General features: G+C 31.1%; 1 protein-coding gene across 1 annotated transcript in view; it reads left to right on the plus strand.

Annotated features, from left to right (window-relative positions):
* The window catches only part of LOC129771606 (exostosin-1), a 527767-nt gene that overhangs the window by 430756 nt on the left and 76546 nt on the right, over positions 1-20465 (plus strand). Inside the window, exons 3-4 of the mRNA XM_055775403.1 lie at positions 9774-9848; positions 19408-19534. Of these exons, the coding sequence (XP_055631378.1) occupies positions 9774-9848; positions 19408-19534 (202 nt within the window). The remainder of the gene's footprint in view (positions 1-9773; positions 9849-19407; positions 19535-20465) is intronic.

Here is a 20465-nt window from a genome sequence, read left to right on the forward strand (position 1 = left end):
CTCAATAAAATCAAATAATTCAGAATATGTATTCAAAAATTTAGAAAATATTAAACATTAAAAAAAATCAGAAAATCTAGAAAATTCTGAAATTTCACGAATTTGAGAAATTTCAAGAAAATTAAAAAAATATATACAATATATACAATGAAATATATTAGGAAAATTTAGCAAATTCTAATAAAAATCAAATTCGAAAATTTTTTAAAGAATCGAAAATCCAAAAATTTAAAGGTCTTAGATCATTTAGAAAATTCGAAAAAAATCTAAATAATTAAACAAATGATTAATTGGAACCACAAAAATTAAGAAAATTTAAAACTAAAAAAAATCTGGAAATTCAAAAAGTTAAGAAAATTTACAAAATTTAGAGAATTTAAAAAAATTTAAAAAAAATTCTTAAAGTTTAGAAAACTTTAAAAAACAACAAAAAATTCCAAGAAATTAGAAAACTATAAAAAAGTAAAACATCCTAAAAAAATAAAAAAAATTCAGAAATTTTAATACGTATTAAAAAACACCTAAAAATTTGAAAATTCCAAAAATTCTGAAAATTTTTCCAATTCTGGAAAAAATCGGTAGAAAAATTTAATGAATTCAAACAAATTGAACAATTTTGAAAAACAACAAATAATCTAATTAAAAAAAGTAAAATAAAAAACAGAAAGTTCAGAAAGTAAAAACATAATAAAATACGTATTCAAGTAATTCAGTAATTCTATAAAATTCAGAAAATGGAAAATTCACAAAATGTAAAATTCAAAAAATTTATATTGTTTAAAAAAATTGAAAAAAAAACTTAGAAATTGAAAATATTCCCGAAATTAAAAATTGTAAAAAATAAAAAAAAAACAAAATATAAAAACCTATGCAATTTTATCATAGAATTTAAAAAAACAAAACTCTGAAATTTTTGAAAATTTAAAAAAAAATTAGAAAATTCATAAATATTAATATGTATTAAAAAACTAAGAAATTGAAAATTTCAAAAATTCTGAAAAAATTGTAGTAAAACGGTAGAAAGATTTAGAGAATTCAGAAAAATTAGTCACTTTTGAAAAACAACAAAAATCCTAATATTAGAATAAAATAAAAAATTTAAAACTCAGAAAGTAAAAAAAATAAAATGCGTATTCAAAGAATTCCATAATTCTAGAAAATTCTGAAAATGGAAAATTCTTAAAAATCAAAATTCAGAAAATTTATATTATTTAGAAAATTGAGAGATTCTAGAAATTGAAAATATTCCCGAAATTAAAAATTTAAAAAATTAATATACCAAAACCAGAAAAAAAAACCAAAAATTAAAAAAAACTGTGCGATTTTATTATGAAATCGGAACTTAAATCACACGAACAAACTATAAAATTGGATTGAATGTAGGTCGTGATTTCATTCGCGTGATATCTCGGCTTATGTCCAATCACTACAACCTAAACGCGCATCTCTATCGCATTGGGCTCGCAGCAAACAATCTTTGTGATTGTGGCGATGGCTACCACGACATCGAGCATGTTGTCTGGTCGTGTATCCGGTTCCATGCTGCTCGCTCTCAGCTCTCTAGAGCACTGAGAGCACAAGGCAGACAATCGGATATCCCCGTCCGGGATATCTTAGGTAGCCGTGATCCTGATCTTCTGCTTCATCTATACCTGTTCCTCAGAAACGCCGATGTCAACGTCCCTCCTAGCGATCGATAAACTTTTACTTAGTCGTGGCAATACATACACACACTCTTTACAGATGCACGGGCCAAAGGTTGTGCAGTCCACTGATCATTCAACAAGAGCCAAAGGTTGTACCGCTCATGACAACTCTACACGAGCTGATGATTGCGCCGGCTAGTGACCATTCTATCCTGGATTCCTCGAGAAGACGCACCACGCTAGATATGGGGTACAGACTAGGGGGGCGTTGCTGATTAATGGTCAGCTGCATCCCAATAGGAAGTATCCCGTGTCGGGCACAGGTACAGATCATTGAAGACAGCAACATCACAATTACGAAAACACTTGTAATACTAACCTCGAGCCAACCGCGAGTAATCGGTTACATATTACTAACATAGTTATAAGGCAAACATTGTCGAAATATTGAACTCCCGGCCCCGTCAGGCTAACGCCACATGTGCCTTAATAAAAAATATATTTTGGGAAAAAAAAAACTATAAAATCGCACGAAGACAGTCGAACAGTTGAGGAATTGCACAAAACACGAACGTACAAAACAGGTTTGCCTGTACAAAAAATTTCTGCTATTCAAAAAAATTTTTTTTTTAATCTAGCCACCTGAAAAATTCAGAAAATAAAAATTCGAGACGTTAAAAAAAACTAAGAAAACAGAAAATTAAAAAATACTATATTGAAAACATACAAAAGTTATAAATTAATATAAATTTAGAATTTTAGGAATTCTGAAAAATTCAATTTAGGATATAATTGTTTTTAATTAAAAAATTCTGAGTTCAGAAAATTTAATTTTTAAAAAATATAAAAGTCGGATATTTTTTTAAATTTGATACTTTGAAAACGTGAACATCAAATTTTTGATTTCATCAATGGATACCATATTCGAATCTTGGGGCCTTATTTCTAACACTTAGATTTGGGATTTCTAAATTCTAATTCTAAACTAGAATTTCGATTTCAAAAATTTGGCTTCGAAATTATGAATGCCTGAAATCAAATTCTAGAAGGCATATTTTGGATTTCATGTTAAAAAAAACATAACATTCTTAATTACAACACTTAATTTGAATGAAAATAACTGTAAATAACTTCATTATCACGAGATATGCGTAAGGTAGGATTATATTCGTGGAATGCAAATAGGAAGGACACATCTAAAACGACAACCTACTATACCGAAAACAGTGAAAGATAAATGAGCAAAAGTACTTACGGAAGCAATACGAAATTTCCATTAATTTGTCCTCAGTTTCGAGGAGATAACGAAAAAAAAAAGATCACCATTCGCCGAAAAGTTTTTAAGCTCCGTTCCAACTTAAGAAAGCCAGTCCTTCGGGGTAATGAATCAAAACCGGTGGCAGAATAAAGAAGCCGATGCGGGCTGGATTTATGATGCTTCCTTGTTTTATTTTCTTTGTTCCGCCCGTTTCCCCAATCATGTAGCTTTGGATTGCTCCTCGAATTTGTTTGTGCGCCTACCTTTTTCCGCGTTGTCACAATTTCACGGATTCTGAAACAACATAATACCGGCTGATGGGTAATATATCCCGCAGCTTTATGCTGGCGGCGAAGCAAGGTGCATTTCCGTGATTTATTGGTGTCCTCAAACGTCGGTATGAAAAAATTTGACGCCCGAATTACCCCCACTATTGTGACAGTGAAAAGGTCGCAAATTTCCAAATGCTTCATGATAAACCTATTCATTGCACGCGCAAAAAAGGAGATGTTCTTCGCCGAAAATGAAGAATCACCGCTCCGATCGAGATTAGATAGTGCCGGCAGAATTTCACCCGGGCAGAAGCCCGGAGATGAGACAGGCCGATGAATTTTGTCGAATCCTGGCGCAAAAAAGTTTTTCCGCGGATTTCGCTGCAGCCCCAAGGGAGAGGCAGCCTTTTTCCACGCGGATTATATTTCTGTGCCCGTGTTTTTCATCCAGCAAATCCACACCATCCAGATCGTTATCATTTAACTTTTTCAACCCTACGTGGGAGAGCGAGAAAAACGGCGACCGGAAAAAAACGTGCGGAAAAATCAATCATCTTCTAGATTAGAGCGAAAAGCGGTGCTCCATGTTGTACGAGGCATGAACTGAAGGCTTGAAATTTTCCAGCATTTTTAATGTGTTGGCACTAGGTTCTATGGAGGAACTCCGTTTTCTCAAAGTAGTTACTTGATAATTTTAATCGGACACGGGGCGCCCACAATGTTCTGTCTCCTGAAATTCTTCGACTGATGGTATGCGGCCCAAACCGACACTTGTTGCGGTGGGAAAATAATTCACCATTCCACCATTATTGTCGGTGGGCGCGCGCCATCCCAGCACCGAACAAAACTTAGCATTTTTTCTGCAACATCCATCTTGTTGTTGCGACACACAATCACACACACCACACCAAAAATTCCGTGCATGTTGCACTACGCGCGCTGCTGACTCTGCCATGAATTAGTGCCCGGCAAATTTGCTCCATATCGGGTTCCGAGTTCCGGATCTCGACCACCACTCTCACTAAATTCGTAGTTGTTTTTATTCCTCCTCCGAGATTCGGTCCTACGACGGATGAAACTAGCCACATTTTTGCCTCCCCTCACCACCGCCACCCTTCGTTTTCGTAAATATTTAGAAGGTTCCATCGGGATATTTTTTGTTCGTTGCTAAATGTTGGAAAATTGCGGGTTGAGGTGGGAGGAGGTGGTTGAAAATACGGACGAACGCATCACATTTATCATAACAGAATGTATTGGATTTTGGCCGGGAGTTTTCCGCTTTCCGACCTTGTCGTGCGCACACATCATATCGTTTGTGTTGAGAATGGAAAAGCAGGAAAAATTCACACACAAGCTAGGTTTTTTCCTATTTGCGCTTGACGGTGGCGTTTTTTCTTCTTGCTCATTCATATTTATAATAATGCCAACTTTGCCCTTTTTTTTCGGAAACGTTTCAAATTAGTGAAAATCCAGGAAAAGCGGGTGTTTTTTTTTTGCTGTTTTGTGGCCTTACCGTCGGACTGCCTTCTAGTGCAAGGAATTCAAAATCGTGAAAGCTTGAGCTCGGAAAAATCTGTACATAAATGCAGTCTGTGATCTAGAGGAATTAGATACAGAATCCATAAATACCCGGTGTCCGATGCGATGTAGCTGAATTTGAATCTAGATGAAAAACACAGACGGAAAGACTGAAGAATCTTAACAAAACAGCGTAACGTTATTACTTTCGAATTAGCTTTCCATAGAGAAGAGAGAAGAGAGAAGAGAGAAGAGAGAAGAGAGAAGAGAGAAGAGAGAAGAGAGAAGAGAGAAGAGAGAAGAGAGAAGAGAGAAGAGAGAAGAGAGAAGAGAGAAGAGAGAAGAGAGAAGAGAGAAGAGAGAAGAGAGAAGAGAGAAGAGAGAAGAGAGAAGAGAGAAGAGAGAAGAGAGAAGAGAGAAGAGAGAAGAGAGAAGAGAGAAGAGAGAAGAGAGAAGAGAGAAGAGAGAAGAGAGGAGAGAAAAGAGAGAGGAGATAAGACACAATGGACAAAATACAAGGAACACAGACTCTATAATTAAATCTATAATTTTAAGGGAATCAAAAGTTCAGAAATGTAAAAAAAAAATAAAAAAGCGAAATAAAAAATACAAGATTTCTAAATTCAAAAATTAAAAAATTTGAAAGCACAAAAAAAGTGAAGTATGATAATAGAAAATAAAAATATTACAAAAGAATAATTTTTAAAATATAAAATTCTAAGAATTTTCAAATTCAGAAGTTCTAAAATTCAAAATTTCTTTTTTTTAAATTAACTTAAAAACATCAAACTACTCAAAAATTAAAAAAAAGGAAACTGTATTGTCATGTTTTAAGTTCGAAAAATCAAAAATATCAAAATTTGAAATTCAAAAATTCTGACATCAAAGATTGTAAAATTCAAGTTTAGAAATTCTTAAACTCATAAATTTAAATTCAAAAGTTTCAAATTTAAAGCTTAAAAAAAATTAAAGTTCAAAAATTTATATTTTCTAATTTTTTTTATGCCCATATGTTTTGCCGTGAGAAGTTTAATTGTAATTGTAATTTTATGTAATGAAAATTTGAAAATTCAATGGCTCAAAAATTTTGGAATTTAGTGATGAATTTTTTCTGTGATTCCAAGTTTTTGAGATCTAAAAATTGTAAAATTCAATAACTCAAAAATTCAAAACTTCTAAAATTTAAAAATTTCTAGATTCAAAAATTCAAAATTTTGATGTTTGGAATTTTATAAAATTTAAAATTTAATAATTTCAAAGTTCAAGAAAGGATTTGTTTTGAAAATTTAAAATTTTATTATTACAAGAATGGAGTTTTTTTTTATAATTAGCCTCTAATATTTTATGATCAAAAATTCATAACTTCAAAAACTTAAGAATGAAATTAAAATTTGAAAGAAAACAATCAAATTGCAATTTTTTTTTTAAATAACTCAAAATTTCGAAAGTTTTGGAAAATTTATATTTCCTGAATTTCTCTTTTTTCTTTTCTGGAAAAAACGCTCAAATTTAGGAATTTTAAAAATTGAAAGTATAAAAATTTGAAAATTCAAATAAAAAAAAGTGTGGCGTTCTAAAGTTGAATTTTACTTCAAAAACGTGAAAATTTGAAGATTTTTTTATTTTCTAAAATTGAAAAATTCAAGAATAAAATAAATTACAATTCCAAAACATCAAACATTCAAACATTTAGGATTTTTTTTTAAATTTTCGGATTCTATCAAAATGCGAAAATTTATTAATAAATTCAAGATTTGATAATGAATTTTTTCCTTAAATCCAAATTTTTGAGATCTCAAAATTTTAAACTTTAATAACTCAGAAATTCAAAATTTCTAAATTTTAAAAATTTCTAGATTCAAAAATTCAGAATTTTGAATTCCTAGAATTCCTAGTTCAAGAAGAGATTTTTTCTGAATTTCTGAAAATTCAAAAATTTCATAGGTCAAATGTAAATTTCATAAAATTAGAAAAAAAAATCTAAATTCCAATAATATTAGGATTTATTAAGAATATTAGGACAAAGAATTCTAAAATACAAAAAAATCAAAAATATGAATGTACAAAAGATACAAAATTCTTACTTCTCGGATTCAACAATTCAAAAGTTCAAAGATAAAAAGAATAAAAATCAAGGTTTTTTCGAATTTTTAAATTTTGAGATCACAATTTTGTAAAAGAATTCCAATATTTAAACCTTTTTTTTATTTAAATTAATATGAATAATTTATTTTGAAAAATTCTGAAGTTTTGTATTTCAAAAATTCTAAAGTTCTAAAATTAATGAAGATTTTGGTTTTCAAAATTAAAAAAACAAACCTTTAAACTATGAAGTTCTCAAATTGAAAAAATCATAAGAATCCGAAAATAAAAAAAATCCTATAACAAAAAAATAGAATTCTGAAACTCTAAAAAGCAAAATATTAAAACTTTGAAAATTCAAGAGATATAAAATTCAAAACATTCTCAAGTTCTGAATATTTATGAATTTTTGAAATTCGAAATTTTTTAAATAAAAGTAAACAAATTAGAAAAATCTAAATTTCAAAATTCGAAAAGTTAATTCAGAATTCTTTAGACTCTTTTCAAACATTTGGAAATACTAACAATCGTAGTTACAAAAAAATATGTTAAAGATTCAATAACTTGAGAATTAAAAAAATCCAAAAATTTTAAAATTCAAAATTTCATAATATTTAGAATCCATATATTCAAGTTAGAAAAATTTAAAATCTCAAATGGAGTTCAAAAAGTTGAAAATATCGAATATCTTGAATTAAACCAAACAGAATTCTGAAAATATCTAATTTAAAGCATTTGAAATTACAAAATGCACAATGTTAACATTTTAAAAAATTATTTATTTTAAAAATAAAAAAATTCATAAATTCTAAAAATTGGAATTAAAAAAAGTAAAAAGAAATTTAGTAAAAAGTAGTAAAAAGAGTAAAAAGTAAAAATAAATTTAAAAAAATTGTTCTGAAATAAAAAAAAATAAAATTCAGGATTTCAAAATATTTAGAATCTATTTAATGTTCAAGTAACAAAAAATCATAAATCTAAAATTTTCTGATTTCAAAGTTTTTGAATTCAGAAATTCAGAAGTTCAAATATTGAAAAATATATAGAATTCTAAATTAAAAATATATAAAAACTTAAATTAAACCTATCAGAATTCTGAAAATTTCAAATTTGAAACAGTGCACAATATTAACAATTTTAAAATCTATGTATTCAAAAATTAAAAATTTCAAAAATTCTAAAATTTTTTTTTTCAAATTCATTATTAAAATCAAAAATTTTCAATGAATTTCAAGAAATTCAACAATTTTAACATTCAAAAATGCGAAAAATAAAAGTTTTAGCTAAAAGTAATTTACAATAAATTATTGTTCTAATATTTAAAAATTGAAAAAATCAAAGAATGAAAAATTAAAAAATTGTAAAATTAAAAAATTTAAAAATCTATAAATATTAAAATAAAAAAAAATAACTAAAGAAAAATGAAAACTTCAAGAATGGGAAAAATTAACCAATTTTACTATTACTCAAATTTGAATTTTTTAAACGCTCTACAATTCGTTCTTTAAGCACTTACCCATCTTTTTTCAACTTCTTTGCAATATAATTTTGAACCATTCATGATGTACCTTCAAAAAGAATCTTAAAAAAATCACAATTTTCACAACACAATAGTCAATTAACTTTCACATTAACGTTGAAGTATTTTTTTTTCTCTAAAAATAATTTATATTCGAAATACAGCGCGGACTCGATTATATACAGTCTTCGATTTTTTTCCACTGTATATAATCGAATCCTGTATTAAATCGAGTCAAACATTTTTTTCTTATTCGTTTTTTATGCATGTATTATTCGTTTTTTTAAATAAAAAAGAAGAATTTAATTTTTGATTCATCCCCTTAAAGTCAGAAAACACCTTTCTCACATGAGAAAAAAAATAAATTTATCCAGATTCTCTCAGGAACTGGTATACGATCATATTTGATGAAAAAAATCCTTCTACGCATTTGATCGAATTTCAACAATGACAGAGTTATAGAACTTTTTATTTGTTTCGGACTCTGTTGCCTCAAACTAGCTCTACATTGAAGAGTACGCTATGGAAGACGATTCTGATACTTTCATTTGAAAGTTAAGAAAATTTAGTACAGGATATAGTAGTGGAACATCTATATTATGTAATTCTAATAACATTTTAGAAGTGAAAAACTTAAAAGTTTATAATATTTCATATGTCATTATTAATTTTATCCTAAAAATTTATATTAAACTTGATTGTTTCTATCAATTAAACTGAATCTCTCTAACCGCTCTACAATTTGTTCTTTGATACCAAACTTCTATACCTCTTAATTCCGCTGCAATATCGATATAAACAATTCCTGGCGAAAATTTAAGCAAAAATAACAATTGTTTCGCATGTGCCGCTATCGTTTATTAGGTGTCCGTAAATCCAAGATTCTCGAATGGCATGAACTTTTCCAGAGGAACTCTTTCCGTTTCCAACGTAGGTATTGAATTGCGTCAATTATTAAACATCGGATTGCCATTATCCACTTGATTATATGGCTTCATTATATGCCCCACGATTTTATTTTAGTCTCTTTAATGCCCTATATTGATGAAGAGAAAGGTGTGATAACTACTAACTGGTACATGGCTAATCATTTTCTAGCTTTTAGTACATTATCTGTATTATTATTATGTTTAATCACAATAAAACCGTTTAACTTGAAAAGTTTTTCTAAATTTATTTTATTTGAGCCTATAAAAACTTTTACAGTTTTCAAAATACTTGCTGTTTCAGTATTTCCATAAACTTTCGACATTTTACTACACCCTCATAAATGTTGCATAATTTGTTCCAGCCCTCCCACAAATAGTGCGTTAATTCAGATGAAAATCTTTAGCTCTCTCCATCCGTCCGTGCGTTGCTCAACTTTTAACCACTTAATACCGCTACTACTAGAAAAAAAGTTCATCCTCGTCAAACCCTCGTTTGAATACAACATAAATATATTTCTTTTTTTCTCTCCCATCTATTTTTCATTGCAGATACGACTACGAAACTTTATTACAAAATTCAACATTTTGCCTTGTGCCGAGGGGACGCCGTCTAGGATCGTTTAGGTAAATATTTGCGACCCCTCATATTCTCTCTATCTCGCTCTGTCTTAGTTTTATACCACCATGACACAGCCGAGACCTGGCCTCGGGTCACAAAACGAAACGTTGTGACCACCACCGCACCGCACCGAGCACTGAAATTATGTGATATTCTATGAATATTTGATAGCGCCGCGACGCTCCGGCCAACCTTGCTGCGGGGAAGGAAACCACTTTTTTATGTATGGTCGGGATGCTTCTCGCATCATTAAAGGACGCGCCGCCACTGGGATTGGCACTTCTGAGAGAGAGCCGCCACTCCTCCTGCCAACACACTTGCTTGACACACCCGTGGCGGATTCCCAGGAACGGAATTACACCGGTAAATGGACACTGAGAAGAGAGGAGCGGTGGTGAAATTTGATTATAAGGGGTAGAAAATTGTTTAAACTTTTTCAATAGAAGTCGGACACGGCTTCCGTCCGTTTGGGGAGGCTTGAAAAAAAACGAAGGCGGTTTTCCATTTTTTTTCGGAAGCCTCCCCAAAGTCGTCAAAGCTATCAGCGCTAATAATTTGGGCACATTAAGAGTAGTACCTCAAGTTTTTACATCAACGATGACGAAGATTGGTGTCAGCCGATTGTTTTCCGGCAGCAGCAGCAGCCGCGTTAGAGTCGAGAATTATATTGATGACCTGAACGGAAACATTTCCATTAGAGCAAAATGACGGATCAATTAGACTCGAACATCTTCAAGGTGAATAGAACTTCGCACACGCTTTCGGTATATGCATTTTCCACGGGCGAAAACCGTTATTCTGAAATTTAAAAAAAATGGAAATTTGCTATGAATTTCAACCTACCAAAAACATTTATTCAACATTTTAATTGAAGAAAAGAAGAAATACGAAAATATTTTTAAAAGTTGTCTTTTAGTTTTTAGACATCTTCATCTCTTATCGACTATCCCTATCATGACTATATCAATCGACATTCCCGTTCGACTATCCTCATCGATTACTCATATTCACTATCCATATCGACTATCCATATCGAATATCTCTATCGACTATCTCTATTAACTTTATCTATCTACTGTCCCTATGAACTTTTATAGTCCTATCGACATTCTGTATCGAATATGCATACCGATTATCTTCTTCGGTACCGCCTATCTCTATCGACTATATTTATATTTATCGTCTCAGGAAACATTCTGAGCAACAAAATTTGCGTTTGTTGCTCTGAGCGAGAGGCACGAATCATTTTGCTCTGTTGTTTCGAGTTTTAGATTCACGCTAAACAGCGATCAGCCAACACTATACGTTGTGGATGAGACTTAATATGAAGATTATCAAATCTGCTTTTTAGAGGTTACGAGAAAGTTTCAACAAAAACATCCACCAGTGCCTCCAGCAAAATCTACCTAAATTCACTATTGAATTTCATTCCTTCCTAATATTACATCGGAAGTAGTAGATAGACTAGTTGAATGCAATAATTTAGTGGTCCTACGTTAACGAAGCGGTCGTATCTTGGATACAACTCTCTGTGTTTGTTTTTAATTCATTTCACATGTTTCGAATATTATATCAGAACAAATTTTTCAGGAAGGATGGGTCCGAGACACAACCGCATAGTTGACGTAGAATTACGTTAGGTTTTGATAATAATTTGACGGCCCTGACCACCGAACCATGATGGCAGAATGATAGTGCATATAACGGCGAAAGATAACGATATGGAATGAGATATGTGTTGAAAATGGCTTATGACTCCTGCGTTTCGTATGGACAAAATTAAGAAACGTATGAGTAATTCCAAATGAAATCGACAAATGACAAAACATGAGTATTTTTGATTCGAATGAAAGTGTGTATTCCGTTTGGTTTAGAGGAAATATGAGTTTTCCTCAGCAATTGGGAATTTTTTGACTCAAGCGTAACTTTTGAAAAGAGCGTATCGATTTGAGTAAGAGAAATCTTAGATAATTTATATCTCAAAAAATATGAGCCGTACCGAAATAGTGTTTTAGAAAGAGTTATAGAGTATTGATGGTTGAATATGAAAAAATGTACACTGAGAAAAAAAATAGTACTCTTTTTTTTATTTATAAAATGAAAATTCAATTTGCAATATCCAAAATACATATTTTTTTATTTTTTTTTATTTTTTCATACAAAATAGAAGTCATGCAGAAAATTTCAAAAATGGGCCCAAGATGGTAAAACTATTTTTGACAAATTTTGTGGAACATCGAATTTTTAGGAATTTTCGAAACTTCGAATTGTTGTATGTTAACAATCATTTTTAGCCACAAATTATGAATCCTGATGTAATTTAAAACAAAAAAGGTTATTATCAATCTCCTTCTAAATGTAACCATTCTCGAAATATTTAAAAAAAAAATTCTAATTTATTGTCTTTTTTTATAGTAAATAATCCCTTTTAACATGTTTGTCGTGTTATACCGTCATGTATCGATTTGAGTAAGAGAAATCTTTGATAATTTATATCTCAAATTATATGAGTCGTACCGAAATAGTGTGTTAGAAAGATTTATAGAGTATTGTTGGCTTAGTTTGAAAAAAAAATACACTGAGAAGAAAAATTAGTACTCTTTTTTTTATTTACAAAATAAAATTTTAACTTGCAATATCAAAAAATATGTATTTTTTAATATTTTTTTCAATTTTTTCATATAAAATAGAAGTCATGTAGAAAATTTAAAGAATGGGCCCAAGATGGTAAAACTATTTTTGACGAAATTTGTGGAACATCGAATTTGTAGGAACTTTCGAAACTTCGAATTTTTGTATGTTATTCAATCATTCAAATTATGAATCCTGATGTGATTTAAAACAAAAAAGATTATTATCAATCTCCTTCTAAATGCAACCATTCTCGAGATATTTAAAAAAATATATCTAATTTATAATCTTTTTCATAGTAAATAAACTCTTTTAATATGTTTGTCGTGTTATACCGTCATGTTCATGAAATTTTATGAATTTTCTTATAATTTCCAACAATTTTTTTTGATTGATTGAAGTTTGTATTACGATAAAAAAGATTTTTTAGTTTCGCTACGTTTTGTGTTAACCCACATGTCTTCGAATGTTTCGTAACGTAACTCCTAAACATATGTCTTTACCATAACGATGTATTTGGAAAAGTTGTTGGAAATTATAAGCGAATTCATAAAATCTCATGAACATGATGGTATAACACGACAAACATATTTAAAGGGCCTATTTACTATTAAAAAGACAATAAATTAGAAATATATTTTTTAAATATCTCGAGAATGGCTACATTTAGAAGGATATTGATGAGAACCTTTTTTGTTTTAAATAACATCAGGATTCATAATTTGTGATCAAAAATTACTGCAAACATACAAAAACTCGAAGTTTCAAATATTCCTAAAAATTCGATGTTCCACAAATTTCGTCAAAAATAGTTTTACCATCTGGGGCTCATTTTTTAATTTTTCTACATGACTTCTATTTTATATTTAAAAATTGAAAAAAATATTAAAAAATACATATTTTTTGATATCGCAAATTAAAATTTTATTTTGAAAATACAAAAAAGAGTACTAATTTTTCTTCTCAGTGTAAATTTTTTTTCAAATTGAGCCAACAATACTCTATAACTCTTTCTAACACACTATTTCGGTACGACTCATATTTTTTGAGATATAAATTATCAAAGATTTCTCTTACTCAAATCGATACGCCCTTTTCAAAAGTTACGCTTGAGTCAAAAATTCCCAAAAAATTCTGTGAAAAACTCATTTCCTCCAACCCAAACGGAATACACACTTTCATTGGAATCAAAAATACAAGTTTTTGAAATCTGGTATATGAAGAGAATGATTATGTAGAATCTGAGAATAACCATATCGGTTTGACATGAAATAAAGATCTACTGATCCAACTCGAAATATAGTGTAGGCCAGCCTGTTAAAAATAGTTTCGAGTAAATTTGTTTGTAATTTTGAGGCCAGATCGTACCAAATTTGATACCGCGTCACCAGAATGCATATTCACCGAGTTATAGACATTCAAGTGAATAATGAGAATTTCAAAAAAAAACCTTCCAAGGTCATATTTTTGAATGTCTAAGCTACAGGAATATAAAGATAAAAATAAAAACATTTTTTCTGAAGTTATAGATTAGTAACTCGTTATGCAATGGAATTACTTTTTTTTAAATGATTCCATAACTTCATTAGGGCTGAAATCACATTCAATATTGGGAAATTTTCCAATATCCGACTGTCGAATTTTGTATCGAGTTTTTCAATGAGAGCGTTAAAAAAGTTGCAGAAGTCCAGACGCTGAACCCATTTTTCGACGGGTTTCAAGTATAAATCTGGCGATACTGCTGCAATTTAACGTTCGATATTCGTACGAAGTTCATCAATCGTCGCTGGCTTGTTGGCATAGACCATAGACTTGACGTAGCCCCACAGGAAATAGTCTAACGGCGTCAAATCGCACGACCGAGGCGGTCAATTGACTGGGCCATTTCGTGAGATTACACGCTCACCAAACTTGGTTTTCAATAAATCGATTGTTAAATTCGCTGTGTGGCTTGTGGCGCCGTCCTTTTGAAACCACATATTGTCCAAGTCCGTATCATCCAATTCAAGCCCAAAATATTCGGTTATCATTGAGCAGTAGCGATTCCCATTCACAGTAATGTTCCGCTCTTGATCATCATGGAAGAAGTACGGCCCAATGAGGCCGCCGGACCATAAACCGCACCAAACCGTATTTTTGATGCAATGGTGACTCATGGAGTACGTGTGGATTGCTGCCTGACCAATAACGCATATTTTGCTCATTGACGAAGCCATTCAGCCAGAAATGAGCCTCATCGCTGAAGATGATTTTTCGATGAAAATCCGGATCATTTTCAAGTTGTTGCTCAGCCCAATTCACGAATATACGACGCTTCTGGTGGTCAAGCGGCTTCAGTTCTTGCGTCAATTTGATCTTGTAAAGATGTAGGCCAAGATCTTTTCGCAAAATTCGCCACAATGACGTCACAGAGATGCCCAACGCTTGAGAACGGCGTGTGAGAGTAGTAAATTTTAATAATCTCGGCTCGTTGTAGGATCGTATATCTTTCCATTATGAAATGGCAAACGTTACTGAAGAGAAATGTCAGGAGAGCGGGAAAAAATATGGCGTCGTTTGCTATCCCTATCGGTCTATATTTGTAGCGTCTCTATTGAAATACCCGTTATTTGTTTTTTATAGTTCAAATTGTTTAGACATGGAGGGCGCTTCATTTTTTTTTCTTGAAAGTTGAGGTATTTTTACATAACCTAATCAAAGAACTAAAGAACTAAAGAACTAAAGAACTAAAGAACTAAAGAACTAAAGAACTAAAGAACTAAAGAACTAAAGAACTAAAGAACTAAAGAACTAAAGAACTAAAGAACTAAAGAACTAAAGAACTAAAGAACTAAAGAACTAAAGAACTAAAGAACTAAAGAACTAAAGAACTAAAGAACTAAAGAACTAAAGAACTAAAGAACTAAAGAACTAAAGAACTAAAGAACTAAAGAACTAAAGAACTAAAGAACTAAAGAACTAAAGAACTAAAGAACTAAAGAACTAAAGAACTAAAGAACTAAAGAACTAAAGAACTAAAGAACTAAAGAACTAAAGAACTAAAGAACTAAAGAACTAAAGAACTAAAGAACTAAAGAACTAAAGAACTAAAGAACTAAAGAACTAAAGAACTAAAGAACTAAAGAACTAAAGAACTAAAGAACTAAAGAACTAAAGAACTAAAGAACTAAAGAACTAAAGAACTAAAGAACTAAAGAACTAAAGAACTAAAGAACTAAAGAACTAAAGAACTAAAGAACTAAAGAACTAAAGAACTAAAGAACTAAAGAACTAAAGAACTAAAGAACTAAAGAACTAAAGAACTAAAGAACTAAAGAACTAAAGAACTAAAGAACTAAAGAACTAAAGAACTAACGAACTAAAGAAACGAAAAATAAAGAACTAAAGAACTAAAGAACTAAAGAACTAAAGAACTAAAGAACTAAAGAACTAAAGAACTAAAGAACTAAAGAACTAAAGAACTAAAGAACTAAAGAACTAAAGAACTAAAGAACTAAAGAACTAAAGAACTAAAGAACTAAAGAACTAAAGAACTAAAGAACTAAAGAACTAAAGAACTAAAGAACTAAAGAACTAAAGAACTAAAGAACTAAAGAACTAAAGAACTAAAGAACTAAAGAACTAAAGAACTAAAGAACTAAAGAACTAAAGAACTAAAGAACTAAAGAACTAAAGAACTAAAGAACTAAAGAACTAAAGAACTAAAGAACTAAAGAACTAAAGAACTAAAGAACTAAAGAACTAAAGAACTAAAGAACTAAAGAACTAAAGAACTAAAGAACTAAAGAACTAAAGAACTAAAGAACTAAAGAACTAAAGAACTAAAGAACTAAAGAACTAAAGAACTAAAGAACTAAAGAACTAAAGAACTAAAGAACTAAAGAACTAAAGAACTAAAGAACTAAAGAACTAAAGAACTAAAGAACTAAAGAACTAAAGAACTAAAGAACTAAAGAACTAAAGAACTAAAGAACTAAAGAACTAAAGAACTAAAGAACTAAAGAACTAAAGAACTAAAGAACTAAAGAACTAAAGAACTAAAGAACTAAAGAACTAAAGAACTAAAGAACTAAAGAACTAAAGAACTAAAGAACTAAAGAACTAAAGAACTAAAGAACTAAAGAACTAAAGAACTAAAGAACTAAAGAACTAAAGAACTAAAGAACTAAAGAACTAAAGAACTAAAGAACTAAAGAACTAAAGAACTAAAGAACTAAAGAACTAAAGAACTAAAGAACTAAAGAACTAAAGAACTAAAGAACTAAAGAACTAAAGAACTAAAGAACTAAAGAACTAAAGAACTAAAGAACTAAAGAACTAAAGAACTAAAGAACTAAAGAACTAAAGAACTAAAGAACTAAAGAACTAAAGAACTAAAGAACTAAAGAACTAAAGAACTAAAGAACTAAAGAACTAAAGAACTAAAGAACTAAAGAACTAAAGAACTAAAGAACTAAAGAACTAAAGAACTAAAGAACTAAAGAACTAAAGAACTAAAGAACTAAAGAACTAAAGAACTAAAGAACTAAAGAACTAAAGAACTAAAGAACTAAAGAACTAAAGAACTAAAGAACTAAAGAACTAAAGAACTAAAGAACTAAAGAACTAAAGAACTAAAGAACTAAAGAACTAAAGAACTAAAGAACTAAAGAACTAAAGAACTAAAGAACTAAAGAACTAAAGAACTAAAGAACTAAAGAACTAAAGAACTAAAGAACTAAAGAACTAAAGAACTAAAGAACTAAAGAACTAAAGAACTAAAGAACTAAAGAACTAAAGAACTAAAGAACTAAAGAACTAAAGAACTAAAGAACTAAAGAAATAAAGAACTAAAGAACTAAAGAACTAAAGAACTAAAGAACTAAAGAACTAAAGAACTAAAGAACTAAAGAACTAAAGAACTAAAGAACTAAAGAACTAAAGAACTAAAGAACTAAAGAACTAAAGAACTAAAGAACTAAAGAACTAAAGAACTAAAGAACTAAAGAACTAAAGAACTAAAGAACTAAAGAACTAAAGAACTAAAGAACTAAAGAACTAAAGAACTAAAGAACTAAAGAACTAAAGAACTAAAGAACTAAAGAACTAAAGAACTAAAGAACTAAAGAACTAAAGAACTAAAGAACTAAAGAACTAAAGAACTAAAGAACTAAAGAACTAAAGAACTAAAGAACTAAAGAACTAAAGAACTAAAGAACTAAAGAACTAAAGAACTAAAGAACTAAAGAACTAAAGAACTAAAGAACTAAAGAACTAAAGAACTAAAGAACTAAAGAACTAAAGAACTAAAGAACTAAAGAACTAAAGAACTAAAGAACTAAAGAACTAAAGAACTAAAGAACTAAAGAACTAAAGAACTAAAGAACTAAAGAACTAAAGAACTAAAGAACTAAAGAACTAAAGAACTAAAGAACTAAAGAACTAAAGAACTAAAGAACTAAAGAACTAAAGAACTAAAGAACTAAAGAACTAAAGAACTAAAGAACTAAAGAACTAAAGAACTAAAGAACTAAAGAACTAAAGAACTAAAGAACTAAAGAACTAAAAAATAAAGAACTAGAGAGCTTGATCTGCAAAACATATAACTATAATTACACATACACACAAAGTCTCAAAGTCAAAGACACTATTAGGAAATTTGACTACAGAATTAAGAAATAAAAGAATTCAAGAATTAAAGAAAGAATCGAAGACATACAGAAAAAAATAAACAAAGCACTAGAGAATAAAACAAATAAAAACTTTAGTTCTTTAACACTTCAACTCTTCAACCCCAATCCTCCAGCGACACTAGAAGTATAATAGAATTACAGACAGTATTTCGCCAGGACTTACGCTAAACAATATTTTCGTTCAAAATCACATCTTTATCCAAAATATTGTTGAAGAAATGTACAACGAAGTTTTAGGGTGCAATAAATGATTCTATGGTGGTACATATTTCTATATATTTCATTTTTCTACCAAACATGACAATTGAAAATTTTCGGAAAACTTTGATGGAAAATGGGACAATTCGAAAAATTCAATTCGTTCCACAATTACATATTGATAAGCGTTGTTAGTCCTTCTGCTAACAATTTGCTGCTCAGACCACCCAAAACTCGAACAAATCGAACCCGAGCAGAGCCGCAGCTTTCAGCAAGACAATCTGAGGAATGAAAAGCAAACTGCCAAATCATCGTCAGCGGGCGAATCATGATAAGCAGTTGACAAATGTCTTGTTGCGGAATTTGTCAAAATTTCTGCTCGCCAGAACATCGATCCTTATCACAGTGGGATGACAAATGATTTCGGTGAATCAGCAAGGATCAAACTCCATGATTGCCGATGATGGAAGGGTGAAATACCCCCAACCCCTCAACTCAGCGAGAAGTTCCTCGTTTCATTTCACCTCTGCTGTGCGCCCGTTTGGACATTTTAATTGACAGTTTGTTGATGGCTTTGGGAGTGAACGTAAACGGAATGTTAAAGCTCTGAAGGGGACACGACACAAGAAGTCACTCTTTAAAGTTCGACCGGTCCGGTGGTGGTGGTACAGTTCCTAATAAATTGAAGACAAACATCTTCCAAAAACAAACAAAAACGTCCATACGTGAGTATGGCTCTCCTTGAGGGTGTTTTTACAGCCACTCCCTGCCGAGAGAAAGTCGTCTTGAAAAACACCTTTACCGGTAACGCGTGGATCACCACACCCTCACCCCACCACCTTCAACCTTCCCCTCTCGGGGTCTTTGTTTGTTTGTTTCGGGCTGCTGTCATTTTCCAGCCCTCCGGGGCATTGTCATTCGTTAGCCACTTTTTTGTTGTTGCCACTTTTCAGCTGCCTTCTTCGCATTTATCGTTAATACACGTTTTTTTGCTCGTCTCTCCCACTCTTGCACTTAATCTCTTTCTCTTTTTATTCTCTTTCTCTCCCTATGTCTATCGCAGATTCCTCGAGGCACTTCAGGCAGGTTGTATACCGGTGCTGCTGTCCAACTCGTGGGTGTTACCGTTTCAGTCGAAAATAGACTGGAAGCAGGCAGCACTTTGGGCCGACGAAAGACTGTTATTGCAGGTAAGATTTTCTGTCCGTTGGATGGTTTTTCCGTGTGCCCTTTTTTTTCGTTTCCCGCGTATTTTTTTTCTCTCGTTGTTATTTTGTTTGATTGTTTGCGAACCGCTCCGGCGCTCCTGAATATCCGGCGAGGTGTGAGCCACGGCGGTGCGGGGATGAAATATTGAGTGGAAGTGGCTCACCGGTGGATTGACACTTTGACGCGAAGGATATTTTTTCCCGCATCGGTCCGGAACCGGTGTAAACACCAGCACAAGGCGATGTACTCCACTCACGATTGATGGGGTTTAAGCGACTCAGCGCTGATTACTTGCTGGGGAGAAAAGTAAGGACCATAAACGTTTTAGCCATTTGCGGGAGCAGTAACCAATCAAAAGCTATAAACAGATTGTTATAAAATCAAAGCCCATAAATTCTGTCTCATCATTTTCAGGAGATACTCAAATGAATTACACGTTTTGAAAAAGAAATGAGAAATCCAATAAAAGGGTAATATATTCGTTTCTGCAATCCGAATATGGAACATAATTGAATCATGAATACATGAATCATAAATCTGAAATCTCTTTAAGAAATTTGAAAATTGAAACTGAAACTGAATAAGTCCACTCATAAAGTGGTAAATCTGCCTCTGAAATTAGAATTCAAAATCTGCTATTTGCATGTTTGACTCTAATATCCATTCATATGTAAAATTTAAATCTGTATCTAAAGGCTGAGTTCAAAATTAATACTTGTCCTGTCTACTAATTATTTTTCTAATGACATTCGTATTATGCGGTTTGGCGTTGTTATGTTGAAAAAAACAATTTGCTATGAATACCCATCCTGGTCGATTCGGAACGAATGAGCTGTCTGAAATCTAAAATCTAAAGTATGAGAATCTGCGAATCGGCGCATCTGAGAATCTGAAAATTTGATAATCTGAGAA

This window comes from Toxorhynchites rutilus, chromosome 2, assembly GCF_029784135.1.
Source record: "Toxorhynchites rutilus septentrionalis strain SRP chromosome 2, ASM2978413v1, whole genome shotgun sequence".
Taxonomy (NCBI): domain Eukaryota; kingdom Metazoa; phylum Arthropoda; class Insecta; order Diptera; family Culicidae; genus Toxorhynchites; species Toxorhynchites rutilus.